General features: G+C 38.4%; 1 protein-coding gene across 5 annotated transcripts in view; it reads left to right on the forward strand.

The window, feature by feature from the left end:
• Window positions 1-3,315, forward strand: part of AKAP11 (A-kinase anchoring protein 11) — a 39,563-nt gene extending 36,248 nt beyond the window's left edge. For all 5 annotated transcript variants that reach the window (XM_027674304.1, XM_027674302.1, XM_027674307.1 and 2 more), the window contains one exon: window positions 3,026-3,315. In XM_027674304.1, the coding sequence (XP_027530105.1) occupies window positions 3,026-3,172 (147 nt within the window). In that variant the 3' untranslated portion in view covers window positions 3,173-3,315. The remainder of the gene's footprint in view (window positions 1-3,025) is intronic.
• Window positions 3,316-17,963: the final 14,648 nt, after the last annotated feature.

The raw sequence follows: 17,963 nt of genomic DNA on the forward strand, positions 1-17,963 counted from the left end.
ATGTTCTTCTCTGTTATGGTTTATAAGTGCCTTAACACAAAGAAGAAAATTCTTCACTTTTTCTGTTCTCACATGCCTGGCCCAGTGTTCCCTGAAGTTTTTTTGATGGGACTGAGTTAGGATTACAATCTTTCTTACCTCATGAGTTTTTTTGCCGTTTTTTGGAGACGTGTTCATCTGTTTCATGCTTGTTGCATGCAGTGTTGCAAATATTCAGGTAGGATAGTAGTAGGACCCAGAAGTGTTAATTTTATTTTCTGTGTGAGAGACCTGTATCTTACACTGCAACATAATACATAAGCCACAAAGTAGATGGTAGGTGCCTATTTTTTTAATTTTTCCTCAAGTGTTTCATTCTTCTGCCAGCTCTGAGTTAATAGGTTTCAAAGTTGTGATGGTACGATTTGAGCCAATGCTGAAAGACACACAGGAAATGTATTATTAGCTGGCTCTGTGTCTGAGCATCACTCCAGCTGCCTTAATAAAAGAATATACTGAGAAGAGCACTCTGGAAAACAGTAGTGTCTGTTATGTATGCACTTCCAAAAAATGATAATATTTTTCTACTTGACACTTCAGTCATAAATTGCTACTGAGTTGACACCTGAAGATAAGGCGTAAGACCTTCAGGCAGGCAGTAGTCATGCAGTCCTGAAAATGCTATGCTAGTTAATTGTTTCACTTAGTTTTATAGACTATTTTTAGTTCTCCAGATTCAGTTATGTTAAAAGAAATTGAAATCCTGTTTCCCTCCCCGGGGACAGGGAAGGATTACCTGTTTTTTATTCCGTCTCATTTCCCAATTGGAATGATCTCTGACCCAGACTGAGGGGTTTTAAGTTGGAAACAGTCTGAGTTCTGTCACTTGTAAAGCAGAGCAAGCACTTGCAGAGGGCGCTGCAGCCCAGCAGGAAGTGAAACCAACCCCGATGTGCTGGTCCCTGGCCAGCTGTGGCCTTTGGGGCAGCTCATGGGTACCTTGGGAAGTTACCTCAGTTATGTGGGGAATGAACCCGGGCTTTAGATTACATTGAAAACAGTAATTTTCAATATAAATGGAGTTGGTGAGTTCTGGAAGGGAGGAAAGGCTTTTGTTAGCTGGTCACAGCAGGGTAACGAGCCACTGGCGTGATGTGACTGTATAAAAGGCAAAAATATTCCTGACATGTACCAGGCAAGGTATTACTTGCTGCATCTCAGTATGAACTCTTACTTAAGGGTACATGTTATGCTCAGCAAAGCAGAAAGAAGTTAAATACCTATGTATGAAACAAAATATGTTTGTTATGAGTGATAACAAGAAACCAGTAAATTAGAGTAGATAGTTCTTGTCTTCTTTGAGAAGCCTGGCAATGTGGATATGCAAGTGCCTGGATTGAGAAAACCCCCACATATATTCAGTTTTTAATCAGATCTTACCTAGCTGTTTTAAGATTCCTATTTTGAGTAAACTTTAATATTTTACTTGTCCAACAGTAAGAAACAGATTATTCATCTAAAGAAATAGTGAGATTAAATTCTGAACTCTAAATTAAAATTTAGGTGCCACCTCTTTGGTTTTACCATGGTGGAATTTTCTTTGGACAAAAGTTTTATACTGTATTTGCTGAAGTAGATATTTGGACATTAGCCAAATTTTCCTCTGGCAGAGGAAAGAAAAATGGCCATTATTTTATAAACCAACAAACATAATTTACAAAATTGCATGTTTTAGACTATAAAACTCTTATTTCCTGTACTCTCCTTTAAAATTCACAGAAACAGATACAGATTTCAGTCTCTTTTTTTGTAGAAAAGATGTCTTTTTTTTTCCACTGAGAAAAGTTTCAAGGTTTCGGAATAAATTGTGCTCAGGATTAGAGAGGATATTTTTTTGCTTGTTCAAGTTTAGTTGTTTGCTCAAGAAGCTAATTGTTTTATATATGTTTTTATGCCCATATTCTTTCCGTCAGTTCCATCACTTGCCTTCTTGCAGGTGGAACATCATCTAAATGAAGAAGCAGGGAAAGATTGTCTTCCTTTTCATTTTTAATAGAATTTTATGTTGCAGTCTGACAGGTCTCATAGTAGAAACTTTACGATTTTTTAATTTCATAGCTGTGAAAGATAATTCTCTAAACACTGTTTATAACTTTTTTTAAACTTAATATATAGAATATCATGGTAGGGACTATAAAAGGCCATAAAAATCTACAGTTCAAAGAGTAAGTAGAGCATTTAAATTGTGTTTACTAAATGCAGCATTGACAGGTGTTCAGAAAGCTACAGAGAATAAAGTTTGTTTGTGTGGGTGTTAGGTTTGTTGATGTTATGATTTTGTTTTGTTTTGTTTTGTTTTTTTGTTTTAACTAGAAGTTGTTTGTTTTTTTTACTCCTAGGCAAACTGGCAAATTCATTCTTTCCTTAGGGTAGACTTTCTTACATACATAGCTGAGCTTGACACATAAGCAATGGAAGATTTTTTTGCTTGGACCCCAGGCAAAAAAAAATGTTTTCAGCTACACTGATCTCTGCTCCTAAATGGTAGTTTAACTTAATTGTCACCTTTCCTCTTCCCCAAAATTTTATAATTTCCCAACTCTGAAGACACTGTTTTCATTGAGGGTAGCGTCTCTGCCACCCGAACCACACTATATGTTGTGAAAGGAAAATCCACATCCTTTTATTAAGACTGAGTTTTGTCTTTTTATACATGCATTATTGGCATGGGAAGGGTGGCAGTGTCTTAATCTTGTGTTCAGAATTTCCTGTTTTCTGCAGTCTTGATGAACCACAGCCCTCATACCTGTGGCACCACATAATTTGAAAATGTTGCTCCCTCCAGAAGAAAGTTTTGTTGAAAACTACCTTAAAGAAAAGTGCCTAGTTCTTGCGGAAGTTTTTGTTTTTATAGATGTGGGGATAAAGATTAACTCATTACAACTGATCTCTTATGACCTAATGTTTCAAGAATAACTTCTGTAACTGTTCATCAGGATGTCCCAGTCAAAATATTTTGTTTTGTGTTGCTCTGTCTCCCCTTTAGCTTTCCAGAAGACTGCAAGAAAGAGATTGGAAAGTTGGAGATCTCTTGCAAGCAGTGCTGAAATATTGTGAAATGATAGGGAAGGCATCTGATGGAGAGCAAGCTCTAAATAAGTCTTTTGTTGGTTGGCTTCTGGAAAATGTCTGAAAAATCCAAAGATGCAACATCTTTCACTTCATTCCTCTTTTGAAAGGAGATAGAAAGAACACAGATGTGTAAACTAAAATTCAACTAGTGAATGTTTAAGTAATAGTCAGCAATTAAAAGACTTTGAGGTGAAAGTCAAAATAGCTGTGCTGTGCTTTGTGATACTGTGCACATGGTATGTTTATTCAGTCTGTAATCGGTATTGTCCACTCACGCATAACTTGTATTTACTGCTGTGTTCAGACCATTGAAATGTTTATGAAAATATCCCTTGTCTATGATAGTAGTTCAGAGGAGGCAGTCTCAGGCATGATATTTAGGATTCCCACTGTGCCAGGATAGCTCTTTTTTCCACTCCTGTGTCTGCTATATTCACAGCGTGACTAAGAGCACTGATTTCTGCAAGGATCTATTCTGGAATACTGTGCTGTAGACAATGGAAAAAATTACCAATCTTGGCCAGGCCTTACGTGCCCAAGAGCACCATTGCCAGGAAGAAAATTGTGACCTGCCCAAGCAGCCCCTAAATAACCACCTTTATCAGTTTTAACTTTATGTGAGGGTGGGAGAGTCTGCTCTGAATTGCTGAGGTACAGATACATGTTCCCTTTTGTTGACTACTATAGAACCGATGACTTCTAGTAGAAGGGCAGAGTGAGTAGTTGAACGTAATTTCATGCATAATTCTTCAGCAAGGTTTCCTGCAGCTTTCCAATCGAATTTAAAATGCTAAATTTTTTACTGAAGCTTTTTGTACGCAGATACTTCTATGACACTAATTCTGTGTCAAAGAATTTGTACGTTAGTCTCTCACACAGATGTGTTAAAAGTAGCAGATAGAAATTTATGAGGTTTTGGCTGTCTTTTTGACTAGTTTTAATTCTTTATTTCTTAGCAGTCACATATGAATTTTCTTTTCAGTAATAAATACAGTTTTGTTACTCAGTGAGCACATAAGCATTTAGCAAAGAAAGCTAATTAAAACGTAAAGGGGAAATTTCTTGCAAATTGATTTTTCATTTTTGTTAACTACCTTCACTGAATTTTTTTTAAAGGGACTTTTAATCAAATGTTTTTAGCAGTCTCATCAGTTTCTCACCAGTGCTGCTGACTTGCCTTTCTGTCTGAGGGGAAATCTGGACCTTTACATATCCTGTGGTTTGAAAATGTTTTTTGGGTTTTGTTTTTTTATATATCCTTAGAGAGAAAAAGACACGTGCTGGTAATTACAAGGTTGCCACCTGAAACCTACAAAAGAATCATAGAGCCTTACTTATTTTGGATGAACAAAAAAAATCTTTAAGGCTTTTCCACAGGAAAATAGACTGTTGATATGGTGCACAAGTTTGTTATCCCAAACAAGGAGAGAGAGAGATGGTCTCTAAATCTATTCCTGAATTTGAATAATGTATGTACAATTCTGATTTCTCCTACCCCATGAATTACTATGAGGTGTCACACTGGTAAACTCAAGAGCACTCTCCCTGTAATGTCTTCATGTTTCAGGAGGGCATTACACTGGCCTTTTTGTAGAGACCTGGTTTGTTTTTGTCCTCATTTGTCATCCGGAATTCTGCCTTGGATCTCACAGAGCTAAAGATTTTGTATGTTTTTATATGCGCACATATGTGTGTACACACATGTACATACACAGATATGTATGTGTATGAGATCTCACCAATATGAACTTTAAATGCAAACTTTTGCCACTAAATTAAAATTCTGTTATGGTCATAGTTTTATTACCTCACTTGGCATATCATTTCACTGATGGAAAAATCTATGTATGCCATGTGACAAAAAGACCAAAAACTACTTCAGGGTCTTTTGTTACAGGTAATGTAATGCCAGGTGTCAGGAATGATTTTTCTCTAGAGCCCAAAGCAAGGTAGGTAAAGTTATCTTAATTCCTGTGTTTGGAGGATGGGCCTAGTAGCAAATATTTTTTAAGAATTGTACAAAAGTTGTCTGGATTTTTTTTCCTCCTCCATCCCCATACGCCTTTCCTTTTTTTTTTAAGGTTGACTTTCAGTGTTGTTTTAGACAAAAATTTGAAACCATTCTCTGGCCGTAACATCTTCCCTACTACAAATTTACTTATAAAATTGAAATGCCAAGAAAATAAAATACTAAAAGCAGTGCTTCAGGAGTAAGTTTTGCTCACCAAGTGGAATTTCAGGATATGAGGATACAGTAGTAATAGTAAAATGTTTCTGTACATGTCCAAATTGAGAAAGATATTGAAGATATTGTGAATGTACAAAGCTGAACGTTTGAAAAAAACCTACGCAACAAAACACAACCAGCTAAGCAACACCACAGGAACACCCATTTTTTAACTGATTTATTCAGTATGTTGGATTTTATAAAGTTGGTGTTTTTTCTTTCTAATTACTTCTGTGGAGAAAGGCAGAAAATTGTGTGATTCCCACAGACAATTTAACAGACAATAGTTACACTAAAAATTATTTTTATAAATGGAATCTTGTTTTCAGACTGGATCAAACATTTATGTAACTATTAATTGGTGTTATATTAAGGAACAACTTGTTATATTAGCCTCTGAGGAAAGTAGCGTAGTTTCCAAATTTACATGAGAAAAATGTTGTAAAATACTTCATTTTTACTAGAAACAAGCAAATTGTTTTCTGTAACAATTTTCTGTACAAATTGTTTTAAATTTGTTCTGAGTGACTTGACTTTTCTCCTTGAGTATGAAATTAGGAAAGCATTAAACTAACCTGGCAAAATGGTTATAATTTAATAATTTTAATAATCTTTGGAAAACCTTACTGTGACTATATCTAACTGATGCTGTCTGCCATATTAGTGAGAAAGCTGTTCTTTGCTAGTGAGAGTCTTAAATGATGCTATTACTGAGTTTATTTAAAACTCCTGACCACAGATACAGAAGTGAAAACTGTTAAAACATGAAAGGCCACATTCTGGTCCATTTAAAGCAGACAACTCTTTATAAACAAACATAAGAAGGTAGAGTTTATTTCATCTTGCATTTTTTCTGTATGGGAAACCCTGGTAATTTAATTTTTAAGTTGAGGAAAGTATATCCAATGATGTTATTGTTTCAGAAATCACCCAAACACTTCATTTCTCAGAACACCAAATGTATTTATGAAGTGTTGGGATGCTTTGTAAGATTCTGTGGAAAAAAGCACTTTGAAAATAGTCCCTCTATAAATTAACAATTCAAAGTTGTCCATATTTAAAACAAGTTTAAACATTCAGAATGGGGTACATAAATAAAAAAGAAGTATGCATAAAGCCTTAAAATCAAACAAAACTCAAACCCATATGCTAAAATTAAAGAGGATTTGCTATCTCATAATAAGGATGTGAAAATGTAGCTCAGACGGTGTACTTGAGTGCAGTTTCTGTAGTATCTTTGTTCTTGAGTTTTAAAAGATTGTGTGAGCTTTTTAGAAAAAAGCCGGCCAAAACCCAAAAACCCAGCAATCCACATTCCGAGACTAATTAGGTCTCTCAAGAATGGTATCAGATTTTAAATGTTACATTTTCCAATGTAACTTTGTCTGGGACCTTTTCTATGAACAGCCACATATTGTTGGAATGGGAACACAATAAATAGTAAACATGGTCACCAGCGTAAACCCCTGTAGTTTTAGACAGTTGATTAGCAAATGAAAATACGAGATTCAGGAATGATTTTTAGTGTAAGAATTTTGGCTTTCCAGCGAGAGCCTCTGCTGTCAAGCATTTACTGTACTTGAGCTCTGAAGGGGCAAGTACAGAGCCCAGCCACTGTAGTCACTTTATTTTGCACCACCTTTGTACATTCCTGTTGTATAGCTGGAGTTGTAATTTTAGAGGGCCTTTGTTCTGGTTTAATGTCTGAATAGTATTTAATACTAAAGTTTATTATAATTTGCTGGAACTGCTGCTTATATGTGCAGTGTTACAGTAATTCACAGCCCAGTTAGTGATGCAATTGTATACCAAAAGCAGTTTGTATAACTATAAATGTTTATGTAACTGTACTCAATGCATATGAAGGTATTGTACTGTATAATGCTGACAAGTTTTGCCATTTTAGTAATTTAACTATATTCAGTTTTCAGATTATGAACTCCAGGTTGCACTAAATTTGTCCTTGTTTTAGCAGTCGCTTAAAATAAAACACATTTCACTGGCTTGGAGAGTGCTGTCGTTTCTTGTAAATTCATTGAATATTATTTTTCTTTTCAACTAGCACAGCTAAGACTGGTCTTGGTCAGTGGTTGTGTGAAGGCACTTGAAGAATGGTATAGTAATAATGTATCAGTAGATGGCATACTTCTTAAAGAAATAAGTTGGTGTCTGGCAGGAAGCGAGAATGCTGTTCTCCTGTCTTTGAATTGAAGGGTAAACCCATCGTTCTTCTCACATGCAGTAAAGTGTCACATGGACTCTAATCTCAACACAAGTAGGATATAATAACTGGTCTACCTCAGCCTCATCTTACCTGGAAGCTAGGTTAAGAAGGTTGCCTTGATATTTCTGTGTGGACTGAGGTTGGACTTTGGCACCTTGTACAGTATTTGGGGAATTGGTTTAGAACCCAGCTTTAGATGGACAAATGAAAGAATACACTGCTGATAAAAATGTATGAAACATGAAGTTTCACAGACTTCTTCAAAATCCTCAAGTGTTTGGTATCTGTTGAAATGTATGAAACAGCATATTGTCAAGCACCCCAAAATAGTAATGCTGAGCAGATGTGATGTGCACAGGTACCAGTTCTTAGGTTTAGAAGTACTGATGTTGCAAATAGCTGTCGTAATGCCTTTTGATGTATAAGTTGTGAGTCTACTAATCTCAACTGGGTTTCATGTCAAGAACTAGGAAATTTTTGCTGAAGTTATTTTAAAAACAGTAAGCATGAGCAACTGTCCCTGATTATTTTTTGTAATGTCTGTTTAAAGGAGGTTTCTACAGTATTTGGAGGTTGCTTCCAAAAGGAGCATTCTTTTGTTTAATTACCGTGTCTGTTCCAAAGATTTTTTTGTTTGGATACTGCCTCATGGTCAATCACATAGAAAATATATGTTAATTGAAGCAAGTAAATAATTAACTTATTCTTCAAATATCGCACTGCCAAAAAAAGACAAGTAGCAAGTTTGGGAACAAAGAAAATAAAGATTTTTGTAAAGGGAAAGAAGAGAATATTCACGTGGAAGATAAATCTGAGCTTTTTTCTTCCTGCCTGCAGTTTATTTTTCTTTCTTTCAGCAGTCTGGTTCTGGCTGGCTTTATTCAACCACAGAACAGTATCCATGCACTTTGTTTAACCTTGGTGTATTAAATTGAGAGTTAAGTCTCCAGCTAGTCCATAGTCTTCGCCCAACATGTGTGCTGCTCCATCTCCTGCTGCTGTTGCTCGGACCTTCCTCTTTCTCCCTAGCCTGAGCTTCTGGTGTGACTGAATTCCATGCTGGCTACTGCTCTGAGCCTCCGACTGGAAGGTGGCTATGGAAAGTGAGTCATGCCAAGGCTGAAGAAATGTACCCAGAGCACTGACCTTACTGGTTATAGAGCACCATATGAATCAAATGCTGTCTCTTTCCCCTGCTGTTAAGGCAAACCACGAAGCATGTGACTGCTTGAGGCAAGGGAACTAACAGTGATGAACATGAGGCTATGTCTGTGGTCAAGGTACTGGATATCTACTCCATGCCTGCACAACACCTTTCCACAGAAATTGCAAAGACTGGCATTGGGGCCTTCATGTAGTCAAAACATATAGTCTGCATTGCCTTTATCCCTTCAAAAGTTGCTGCTGCTTCTAGGACTGTGAGGGAGCTTTCTGTGCATTTATTTGAGTTTGTTTCTTTTTAATTAAGAATGGGCAAAAGGAAACGCTTGTATAACTCATTTGACTTGGGTTCTTGAAAATCCAGTGCTTCAACCAGGAATAGGATGAATATAGAGAAAAGGAAGGGTGTAGTAGTGTGATACTTTTTTCTGCCATCTGCCCTGTAGTCCACTAATTGCCAATGTCCTATTTTGTACAGCCTCCACCTCATTTAACTTCTGAGTTTCTTCCTACAGTTTCCTTGTGGCTATTTCTTGTTTCTAATTTTTTTCTGACCCTTGTCCAGTCTTGTAGTACAGCTATCGTCTTTAGCTTCTTTTTTGACCCTACGCTGTTTGTCCTGATGTGACTTCTGGCCTTCTCATTCTTGGTTCGTGGAAGTGGTTAAAAACCAGCAAGGGGAGTCGTCTTAGCTGTGAGGGTATGGAATAAGGGTTGCCTACCAGAAATCATCAAGCGCTGAAGAAGAGCTAAGCTTGCTTTTGGCTGAATTCTTCACTCCTGTAGGAAAGTAATCTGTGGTTGCTTTGGTTTGGAACCCAACTTATTGCTTGCAAAACCCTTGGATTTTATGCTGATCTGAAAGTAACTTTTAAGCTGATACTGAAGTATAATGTAACTCCAACATACTACGTAATTCGTGCAGATGTATGTGCAGTGTGCTGTGTAACAGCAGCTTCTGGACACAGGGCACAGCTCAGTCTTTTTGAAAGCTGGCAAAATCCCAGTTGTCTCACCCACTTGCATCAGGTCACAATTTAAATAGATAGTGACCTTTAATAACAAACAGTCTGTGTTTCTGAGAAGGTTGTGTTTGCATAATTATTGCCCCACAATATTGTGCTCTGAACAGATGCTGCAGCAGATTAACAACACAAAATCAAACATAGTATTCAGGATGCTACAAAAATGCCAAGAATATGGACAGATATACAATGAAGAACCATCTCTTCGTGCTGGAAGTTGTAGATTTAGAGGAGATGCAGAATGTTTGTCTAGGAGATTAGAATATGGCTCTCTGGAAACCAAACTGTAAAAGCAGCTCATCAGAATGTAGTTGTTTAGAGAAATTATGTCAAGAGAAATGGCAATACTCAGCTGTCCTATTGAACTCATTACAGTATGTTATGCACTATGTATCAGAGAAGAGTTCACAGCTAAATCTATCGGATTTAAAAAGCACTGGGCATAGGAGAGCATCCAAGTTAACTGTTACAGGACAGTGAGATGCTTAGCTAATATTTCTGTGGTAACAGATCATACACATTTTTCATTCTTTTAGCTAAGGAGGTTCAGAACTTGTCTTGTGTCCTAATTTATTGCTGTAAACCATGATATGAAGATTATATCCTAAGGAGTCAGAGTCATCACAGGGTTAAGCCTGAGGTCCTGACAAGCCTAGTACATGCTGGCATCTTCAACAAAACCTCTTTCCCTGTGACTGCCTGAGAAAATAAAGAGGTGGGTGTTGCAAATTCCGCAAGGAGTGTGGAGGGCCCTCATCGGTATGATCAAAGTGCTTCTGAGAGGCTCCTAAAGACATGGTTTTGGAGAATTTGGTAATTTTTGTTTAAAATTATTTTGTGAGCTTTTTTTTCTCCTTATGCAAGCGTTGGAATGCCACTGCTTATGGTATATGCCCAGCTTGTAGTCAGCATGTTTAAAATTTGACTTTATTTTTCTCCATGTATTAGCTAGCCACAACTGTTAAGAGAAAATTTAAGTACATAAAAAAGTCAACCTTGCTGCAGTCATCCAAATTACACTGGATGAGCGGTTTAGATTAATTAGGGAAATAACCATTAATCTGAATACATGACAGCAATGGGAGGGTTGGTTGTTTCCAATGTTCATTTTCAATTCTCTGTCTTAAAATGTGAACCTTTTTTCAATAACTAGACTAAAAGTGCAGTAAAGCTAAAGCTCATGTAATTGTATCTCATTAACAAGGAGAAAAAGAAAGAGAATGCACTGTGGTCATAACACATGTCCTAAATTCAATATCTGTTTTTAAATTTGCAGTTTCTACAGTCTTGGAATGTTGAGAAGAGTAAAGGTTGCAAAACTTTTCTTTCTTTTTGATTGTAGTGTCCTTATTGGGTGGGACTTTTTAACTAGTCTGCCCTCTCATTCTAGTAACTTTCACCAAGGGTTGTGGATTGCACTGACCTCACATGGTATCCTTGGCACCTATTCCCTGGAATTCCTGCGTTTTGCTTTCCTGATTTGGCTTTGATACTACTCTCTGTTCCTAAAAGGTCTCCCAATCTCAGGTCCTATGCTCCAGACCCTTCATTGACCCTGAAGAAGTTTTGATACCATCAAAAAAGGTGAAATCTCTGTTAGAAAGAGTCAGTCTGGACAGGAGCGTAGCAGCCAGGAGAGGGTAAACAGTCAGCCCTCTGCTGTTCAGCCTCTTTCTTTCTATTGAAATGTGTACAGTGAACTGTCACTGAACAGGACTTAGTCATATGGCTGATAAAAATCAGCCTAACAGATTGTGTCAGAGGAGAGACAATATACATGAGACTTGAAGGGCTTTATTTTCAGTTTGCCTGTGAACCTGGTTTTGATACCTACCTCTGCTGAAGCCTTGCTTTACCTGAGGCAAGACCTGTGCCCTTCAAGCACTCTTGTATGTCCCTCTCTGTAAGGTGGAACAATGCTCCTGGGCTTTTCTGGAGAGTTTGGAGCAGTAACAAAGAAGGAATGGTTCTTGTAGTTGCCAGATCCCACATTAGTTATCATTTTTCTTACTCTCCCAAATAAATCAAACAAATATTTTACAATTTCATATACTTTCCTTTAATGAGCTCAGAAATTGTGAGCTTTTTCAGGCAAATCCAGAAATCATTCAAAGACTGTCCCAAACTGCTTGCATGTAGAAAAGCCTTCACAATTTGGAAGTTAATCACATTGTAAGTTTAGCTCTGGGGCCTCCAACACAAGAAGGATGTGGACCTGCTGGAGCAGGTGCAGAGGAGGCCACAAAGACGGTCAGAGGGCTGGAGCACCTCTCCTATAAAGACAAGCTGAGAGAGCTGGGGCTGTTCAACTTGAAAAAGAGAAGGCTTCAGGGAGATCTCAAGAGAGCTGGGAGTGGCACTTTTTAGCAGGGCATGTGGTGATAGGACAGTAAGGAATGGCTTTTAACTGAAAGATGAGAGATTTAGATCAGATATTCAGAAGAAATTCTTTACTGTGAGGGTGCTAAGGCACTTGAACAGGTTGCCCAGAGAATTTGTGGTTGTTCCATCCCTGGAATTGTCCAAGGCCGGATTGGACAGGGCCCTGACCAACCTGGTCTAGTGGAAGGTGTCCCTGCCTATGGCAGAGGGTTTGGAACAAGATGATTTTAAGGTCCCTTCCAACCCAAATCTTCCTATCTTTCCAAGTACTTGACTGTTTTGGAAACCTTTCTGTGGGGAGTCATAAGGATGAAATGTCTCTCTCCCTGTTGTAGATGATGACTCACCTTCAAGGCAGTAGCAAACCCATGGCTATATGGACAGAAAGTCTAGGAGTTCCCAAAGATAACACTAGAAATGCAAGGATCTGAAGTTCCATATGATATTGTCCCTCTTTGTATTGTTTTCCCAACGGCATGACTTTGTCATAAAAACCAGAGCAGTAAAGATTGTGCAAAGATGCATGCTGTCTGTAACACTGTGATTGCCTGGAATAAGGGAATTCTCTGCTCAGCTCTGACATGGGAGCTTCTGTAAGGTCTTTTGAGTAGGAATCCTGTCTTATTCTTTATTTCTCATTTTGTGAAACTGACTGATGCTTCCTGCCCTTTGCACAGGGAGATGGTGGGAACTCTCTCCCTCTCTCTTCTATGTGAACAAGGAGTCTCCTGCCAAGCTGAATTTGATTGATGAGGCTTTAGGGAAAGAGGTCAGGAGCAGAAGATGATGTGCAGCAGATGGATGTTAACAGGCATGTTAGGTTGTCGTGTTAATTGAAGTGCAGAGAGATAATTCAACTGCTAATTAACCACTCCTTGAGAAGACCTGAAGTAACCATTTTGGAATTGCAGTCCTCTCCCATTGAGCAAGTATTGGTTATAGATTGATGCAAAATTGCAGCTTAAAAGGTAAAAATATTCTTTAAGATACATTGGAAAGAAATAGAAAATACTTCGGGTACAGTTATATAAGTAACTGGATGCTATTTCCTGCTTGGTGTACAGGAGTTCAGACTGAAAATGCTCCTTGTTAGCCATAAAATGTGTTCCGATGCCTACAGCCCCTCCAGAGAATGGTTCTTCATACACTCTATTTACAGCTGAGCAGAAGGGAGGCCTCTGGGATGGTACTGAAGCACAGTGGCAACAAGGAGATAAAAACCATCCTGGCTGTGCTACTCACCTGATAAATACTGTGTTCTCAAGAAAGCCACAAAAATGTTTTGAAGAAAGCAGCATAACCACTCTACAGCTGGTGGTTTAGTGAACCTCATGGGGCGGCCCGCAATCGGATGTCAGCCATACTTTCCAAGCGGCAATAGGGCTGGTCAGTGGTTTGACATAAAATGCAGCCAGGCTTGTGCTTTGGCTCCAGGTAACGCCACCACAACCTGTTTAGAATGTTTGCTCTGTCTATGGTTAGCAATGGATGTCTTGACCTCGCTGGACCATCAGAAGCACCTTCACAATGAACTACTTTACACAAATTGCTCTGATTGTGGTCTTTCTGGCTGAATCTCGTGTAAATGCTAAATGCTTGAAGTTTTACCCTCATTGAAATACAGAATTTTGATGCTATGGGCTTACATGGTAGCAAACTTTGCCAGCTTTTAAGGGAAGGCCAGTATGTTAAATTATAGTAAATGTAGTGCGTGCTTCTTTCTGAAGCTTGATAGCCGTAATTTGTTAGCTAGAAATGCACTATTACATACATACTGAGGTTTTGTGGATTTCCTGACCTCGTTGTTACAATGAGGACAAGCAATTAATCATGTAACATGTCTAGCAATGAGTGAGTACATCCGGTCCAGTTTTTTATTGCTGTTTTGTATTACTCCATTTTTCTGTACCTCTCTAGCTTGTACATAGCTTTGTACGAGTACTTCTGCTCAGCTTTACTCTTCGTACTAATTACTGACAATTCCAGCAACCTTTTAAGGAAAAGAATGACACAAAAATAAGATTTTTAAATGCTATAGAGAGATTGTCTAAACTCAGACTTTTTTCTCTTTGAGATACAGTCTCTTAGTAGGTAAGAAGTTTCAAATGTACGTGTGTCTTACATTAAGGATGAACACGCAACCCTGTTGAAGATAAAGTTGTGGGTTTTGACATCGTATGAAGCAAACCTTTCCTATCAAATCCTTACACACGAACCACATCTGTAACAAAGATAGATGCATCTTTATTTTCAGCAACCTTAAGTGACCTTCCACATCTTCCACCTGCCTCCCACCCTCACCTGACCAAAAACACTGTCATAGAGACTCAGAAGCAGTAATATCCCATAAATAATGTTCTGGGACTGTTTAGAGGATAGTGACTCATTTTTAGATCTTTCCATTTTTCTGCATCCCCTTTTGATTACTTTGCTCTAGAAATTACAGTAAAACCTGGCTCATAACTGAGTTTACTTTTAAAAATCCTTGTCACCTTTTTCTTCACCACAGCAAGAGTGGCAATTCCAGATTATAGGAAATATTATTAAGTTTGTGATTTCAATACTAGATTTAAAGAAAATGCACATTTACCCAGCTGTGAAGATGACAGAGGTGGGTTTCTGCAAAGGGGATTTTCCCATTTGATTACTGCAGCAAGAGAGTGAGAAGAGCAGTTGGCCAAGAGGTGAATGAGGTTACCCACAGCACCGGTGGTGCACCCAATACAGCTCATTTGCTGAATTGTGGGTGTATGGGTCAGTGAAAAGGCAGAGATTACTGGAAAAACAAAGAGGTGTTGGAGCTGGGGAAATCTAAGCAGCAGCAAAAAAATAGGCGATGTAACATATCAGAGTTGTAATGCAAAAAATGAAACCAGACAACTTTGCTGTAAGGTGAGTGCTTGACAATAAATCTTTGGAGAAAGGCATAGATCTTTTAGCTTGTACATGTGCACTTCCAGCCAGTGTATAACTAGAGAAGAAAATGTCACACTTTGCAGAACCAGAAATAGAAGCCCAGATAGAGGTGTTAAGTTAAAACTACAGGCCTGGTAAAGCCCAATAGTAGTAAAGGATTTTCAAAGATTAACATACTTATTTATGTCATTAAATTTGACATTGTCTACCTTATGCCTCTCTACTTGTTCTTCAAATTGTCTACAAGCATAAGCTTGTGTTTAGCTGAACACCTGAGGTGCTATGAATGTGCAAATATCTAGGTTTAAGCCCAGCTTAAGATGTGTAGATGGTATAAACACTGTTCTGCATATCTAGCTCTGGGGTATAGACTCCAGCTGGAAGCCTTTCAGTCCTTAGTTTTTAGCTCTTTAGAGAACATGTGCAGTGTCACCAGTTCCAGATTTTGTCAGGATTTTTTAGATTGAGAGACAAGGAAGATAAACAGTGTTCTCACGTTTGCAGTTTCACAAAGCTTTTGAGTTACTTGAAGAGATGAATTTGTGTAGACATCACAGATGATTGCAGTCTAAGGATTTAAAAGGTAAAATTGGATGCAGAAAATCTTGGTCCTGGTTTCAAATTAGGCAATTATTTAAACTGTTACTCCTAGTTATTGGAAAATCTTTTAAGACTGATGGCATTACGCAAATAAAGGAAGATCTTTGGAAGTACAAGAATCATATGGGAAGATGACACCTTTGTTATCGTCTGTTGCTAGGATCATACCAGAATGAAGGTGACAAGGCTTATTATTCCCATGGCTATTCTTACCTTGAGTTTTTATGAAAGCCAATGCATTTGACAAATCAAAATGACTTACTTATAGATGGCTGAGATGGAGACATCCAGTGTCCTTACTACTTAACAGTGAGGTAATTTTCTATAGAAACTTCTACATATCCTCCAATGTCTGGCCTCTGTAAAAGCGGTCCGTAAAATGCATTTGTCAAAGTGAATGCCTGTTTGGAAAACTGCCACTTTGATACACTAATGGGTAAGAATCAAGAGGAAAATAAATAGCTAGGACTCCTTGCTGGGTTATTGGCTTTTTTAAGGTTCGGAGTTCAAAAATAAACATACAGAGGGGTCATCAGATTTATTTTGTGAGACTGAAAATGTTTCTTCTGCTAGAGGCTAATTTTATAGCATTTCAGTTTTACTTTCCAGAAACATGCAGGACAATGTCCTTGGCCTATGTATAAATATTAGTATTTGACAGTATAATAGCAAATACTGCTTCATGCTGAAGATGGCATTATCAACCTGTTGCCTAAAAGTGGCACTTAAAAGAAACCTCTAAGACTTAACATGTGAGTTTCAGAAATCAGGCATTCTTTAATCGGTGCCGGGTGCATTGGTCATCATTTCACCAAAATGCACACCCAGGTATCTTCACTGCAGCTTATATGTCAGCATTTCATGATTACTCATTTTTTGTTCCCCGCATTCCTGTTACATGATCATGACATTACCCAACACGTATACATATCCTTACAAGGTCCTGGAGGGCTTCATCAGGGGTCTTTGGTGATCTTCTCAGTCTGGAGCCCCCAAAGTTCTTAGTGACTGCCTTATGAGCTTCTTCAAGACAATTCACTTGATTATACGGTAACTGCGTGGTGCTTGGCTGGCTGCCTCAGTTCTCCTCCTCATTGTTTCTTTACTGTGCTTGGTTAGTCCTTATAAATCACTTGGCTCACCTATATGCAATTTCTGTAGTACATTCTGTTTGGTTAGTCCCTTTTGTATCACTTGGCTCAGCTATATGTGGTTTTGATGGTACATTCCTTTGCAAATACTATCAGTCCTTGCTACATCTCTAAACCCTGAAATCAAGTCCACTAGAGGAATACAGATATCTCTCAGCCGAAGGCCCACTGCTGAATGTCTCCATTGGTTTGTTTGTCCTCACATAGGATCTGCCCTGAGTACAATTGAAACGTGTCCCCACTGCAAACTTCTGTAGAGAACTTCTGAAGGGCTGAGAGGATGAAATACCTGATCTGCTGCTGGATATCTTGATTTTTTAACATCTCCTCTTCATTCTTTCTTGGCATGGGTAACAACATAAAAGCTTCAGCCGATGAACAGTCAGAGCAAGATCTTTATGCTAGGGTGGACAGGAAAAGACATTTTCCAAAGCATTTAAGGCCTGTTTTCAGAAATGGGCCAGAGACCACCTTTTGGCAGCTCTAATACAACTGTTTATGCATTTTCTCCAAAGCAGCTTAAACAGAAGTGTAAAATGCATAAGCAGGGCTAGAAGGAAGACCATGTCTTTGGGGAAGATGCCAGTGTATAGGGCTACAGTCAGAATGCTCCTCTAATTTCTACTGCTTGTTTTATGACATCCGTAGGAAATTTTGCAGCAAGTCTTGGTTAAAACTGTTAAGTCAAATTTTGCTATAGAGTCTAGCAGTGAGGACCAGCTTTTGGAGTGCAAGACCTTGACTGTTTAAACTCCCCTTAGATTAGACAGGCATAGTAGCAAGTGTATCCTTTCTGGGAGCAATGTTCCTGCCAAGAAGCAAGTATGTGAACAGTAAGAGGTATCTTAGTTGTGTGAGGATCTCTGTGAGTCCAGGTCCTTTAGACGTTGCTTGAGCAGAATAGTACTGGCCTTCCTAATGAATTTAGTAAGGTTTTGAAACCCTTCCCTCTCCGATTTGAATTTGCTGCAGAGATTTGGGGTATAGCTGAGATCCTAATGGTAAAACCTGCAATGTGATAAAAGACTCCTACTTCATAAGCATAGTCCTATCAGAGCTGGAATGTTGTTTATGAGAAATGTGGGCACACAAGGGGTGATTCACCTTGTTGGAGGGCTCCTGCATACGATGGAATCAGCTGCCATAAATTCCCTGTAGGACTCAGG

The sequence above is a fragment of the Neopelma chrysocephalum genome, unplaced genomic scaffold, assembly GCF_003984885.1.
Source record: "Neopelma chrysocephalum unplaced genomic scaffold, ASM398488v2 Primary Assembly neopelma1_25, whole genome shotgun sequence".
NCBI classification, from domain to species: domain Eukaryota; kingdom Metazoa; phylum Chordata; class Aves; order Passeriformes; family Pipridae; genus Neopelma; species Neopelma chrysocephalum.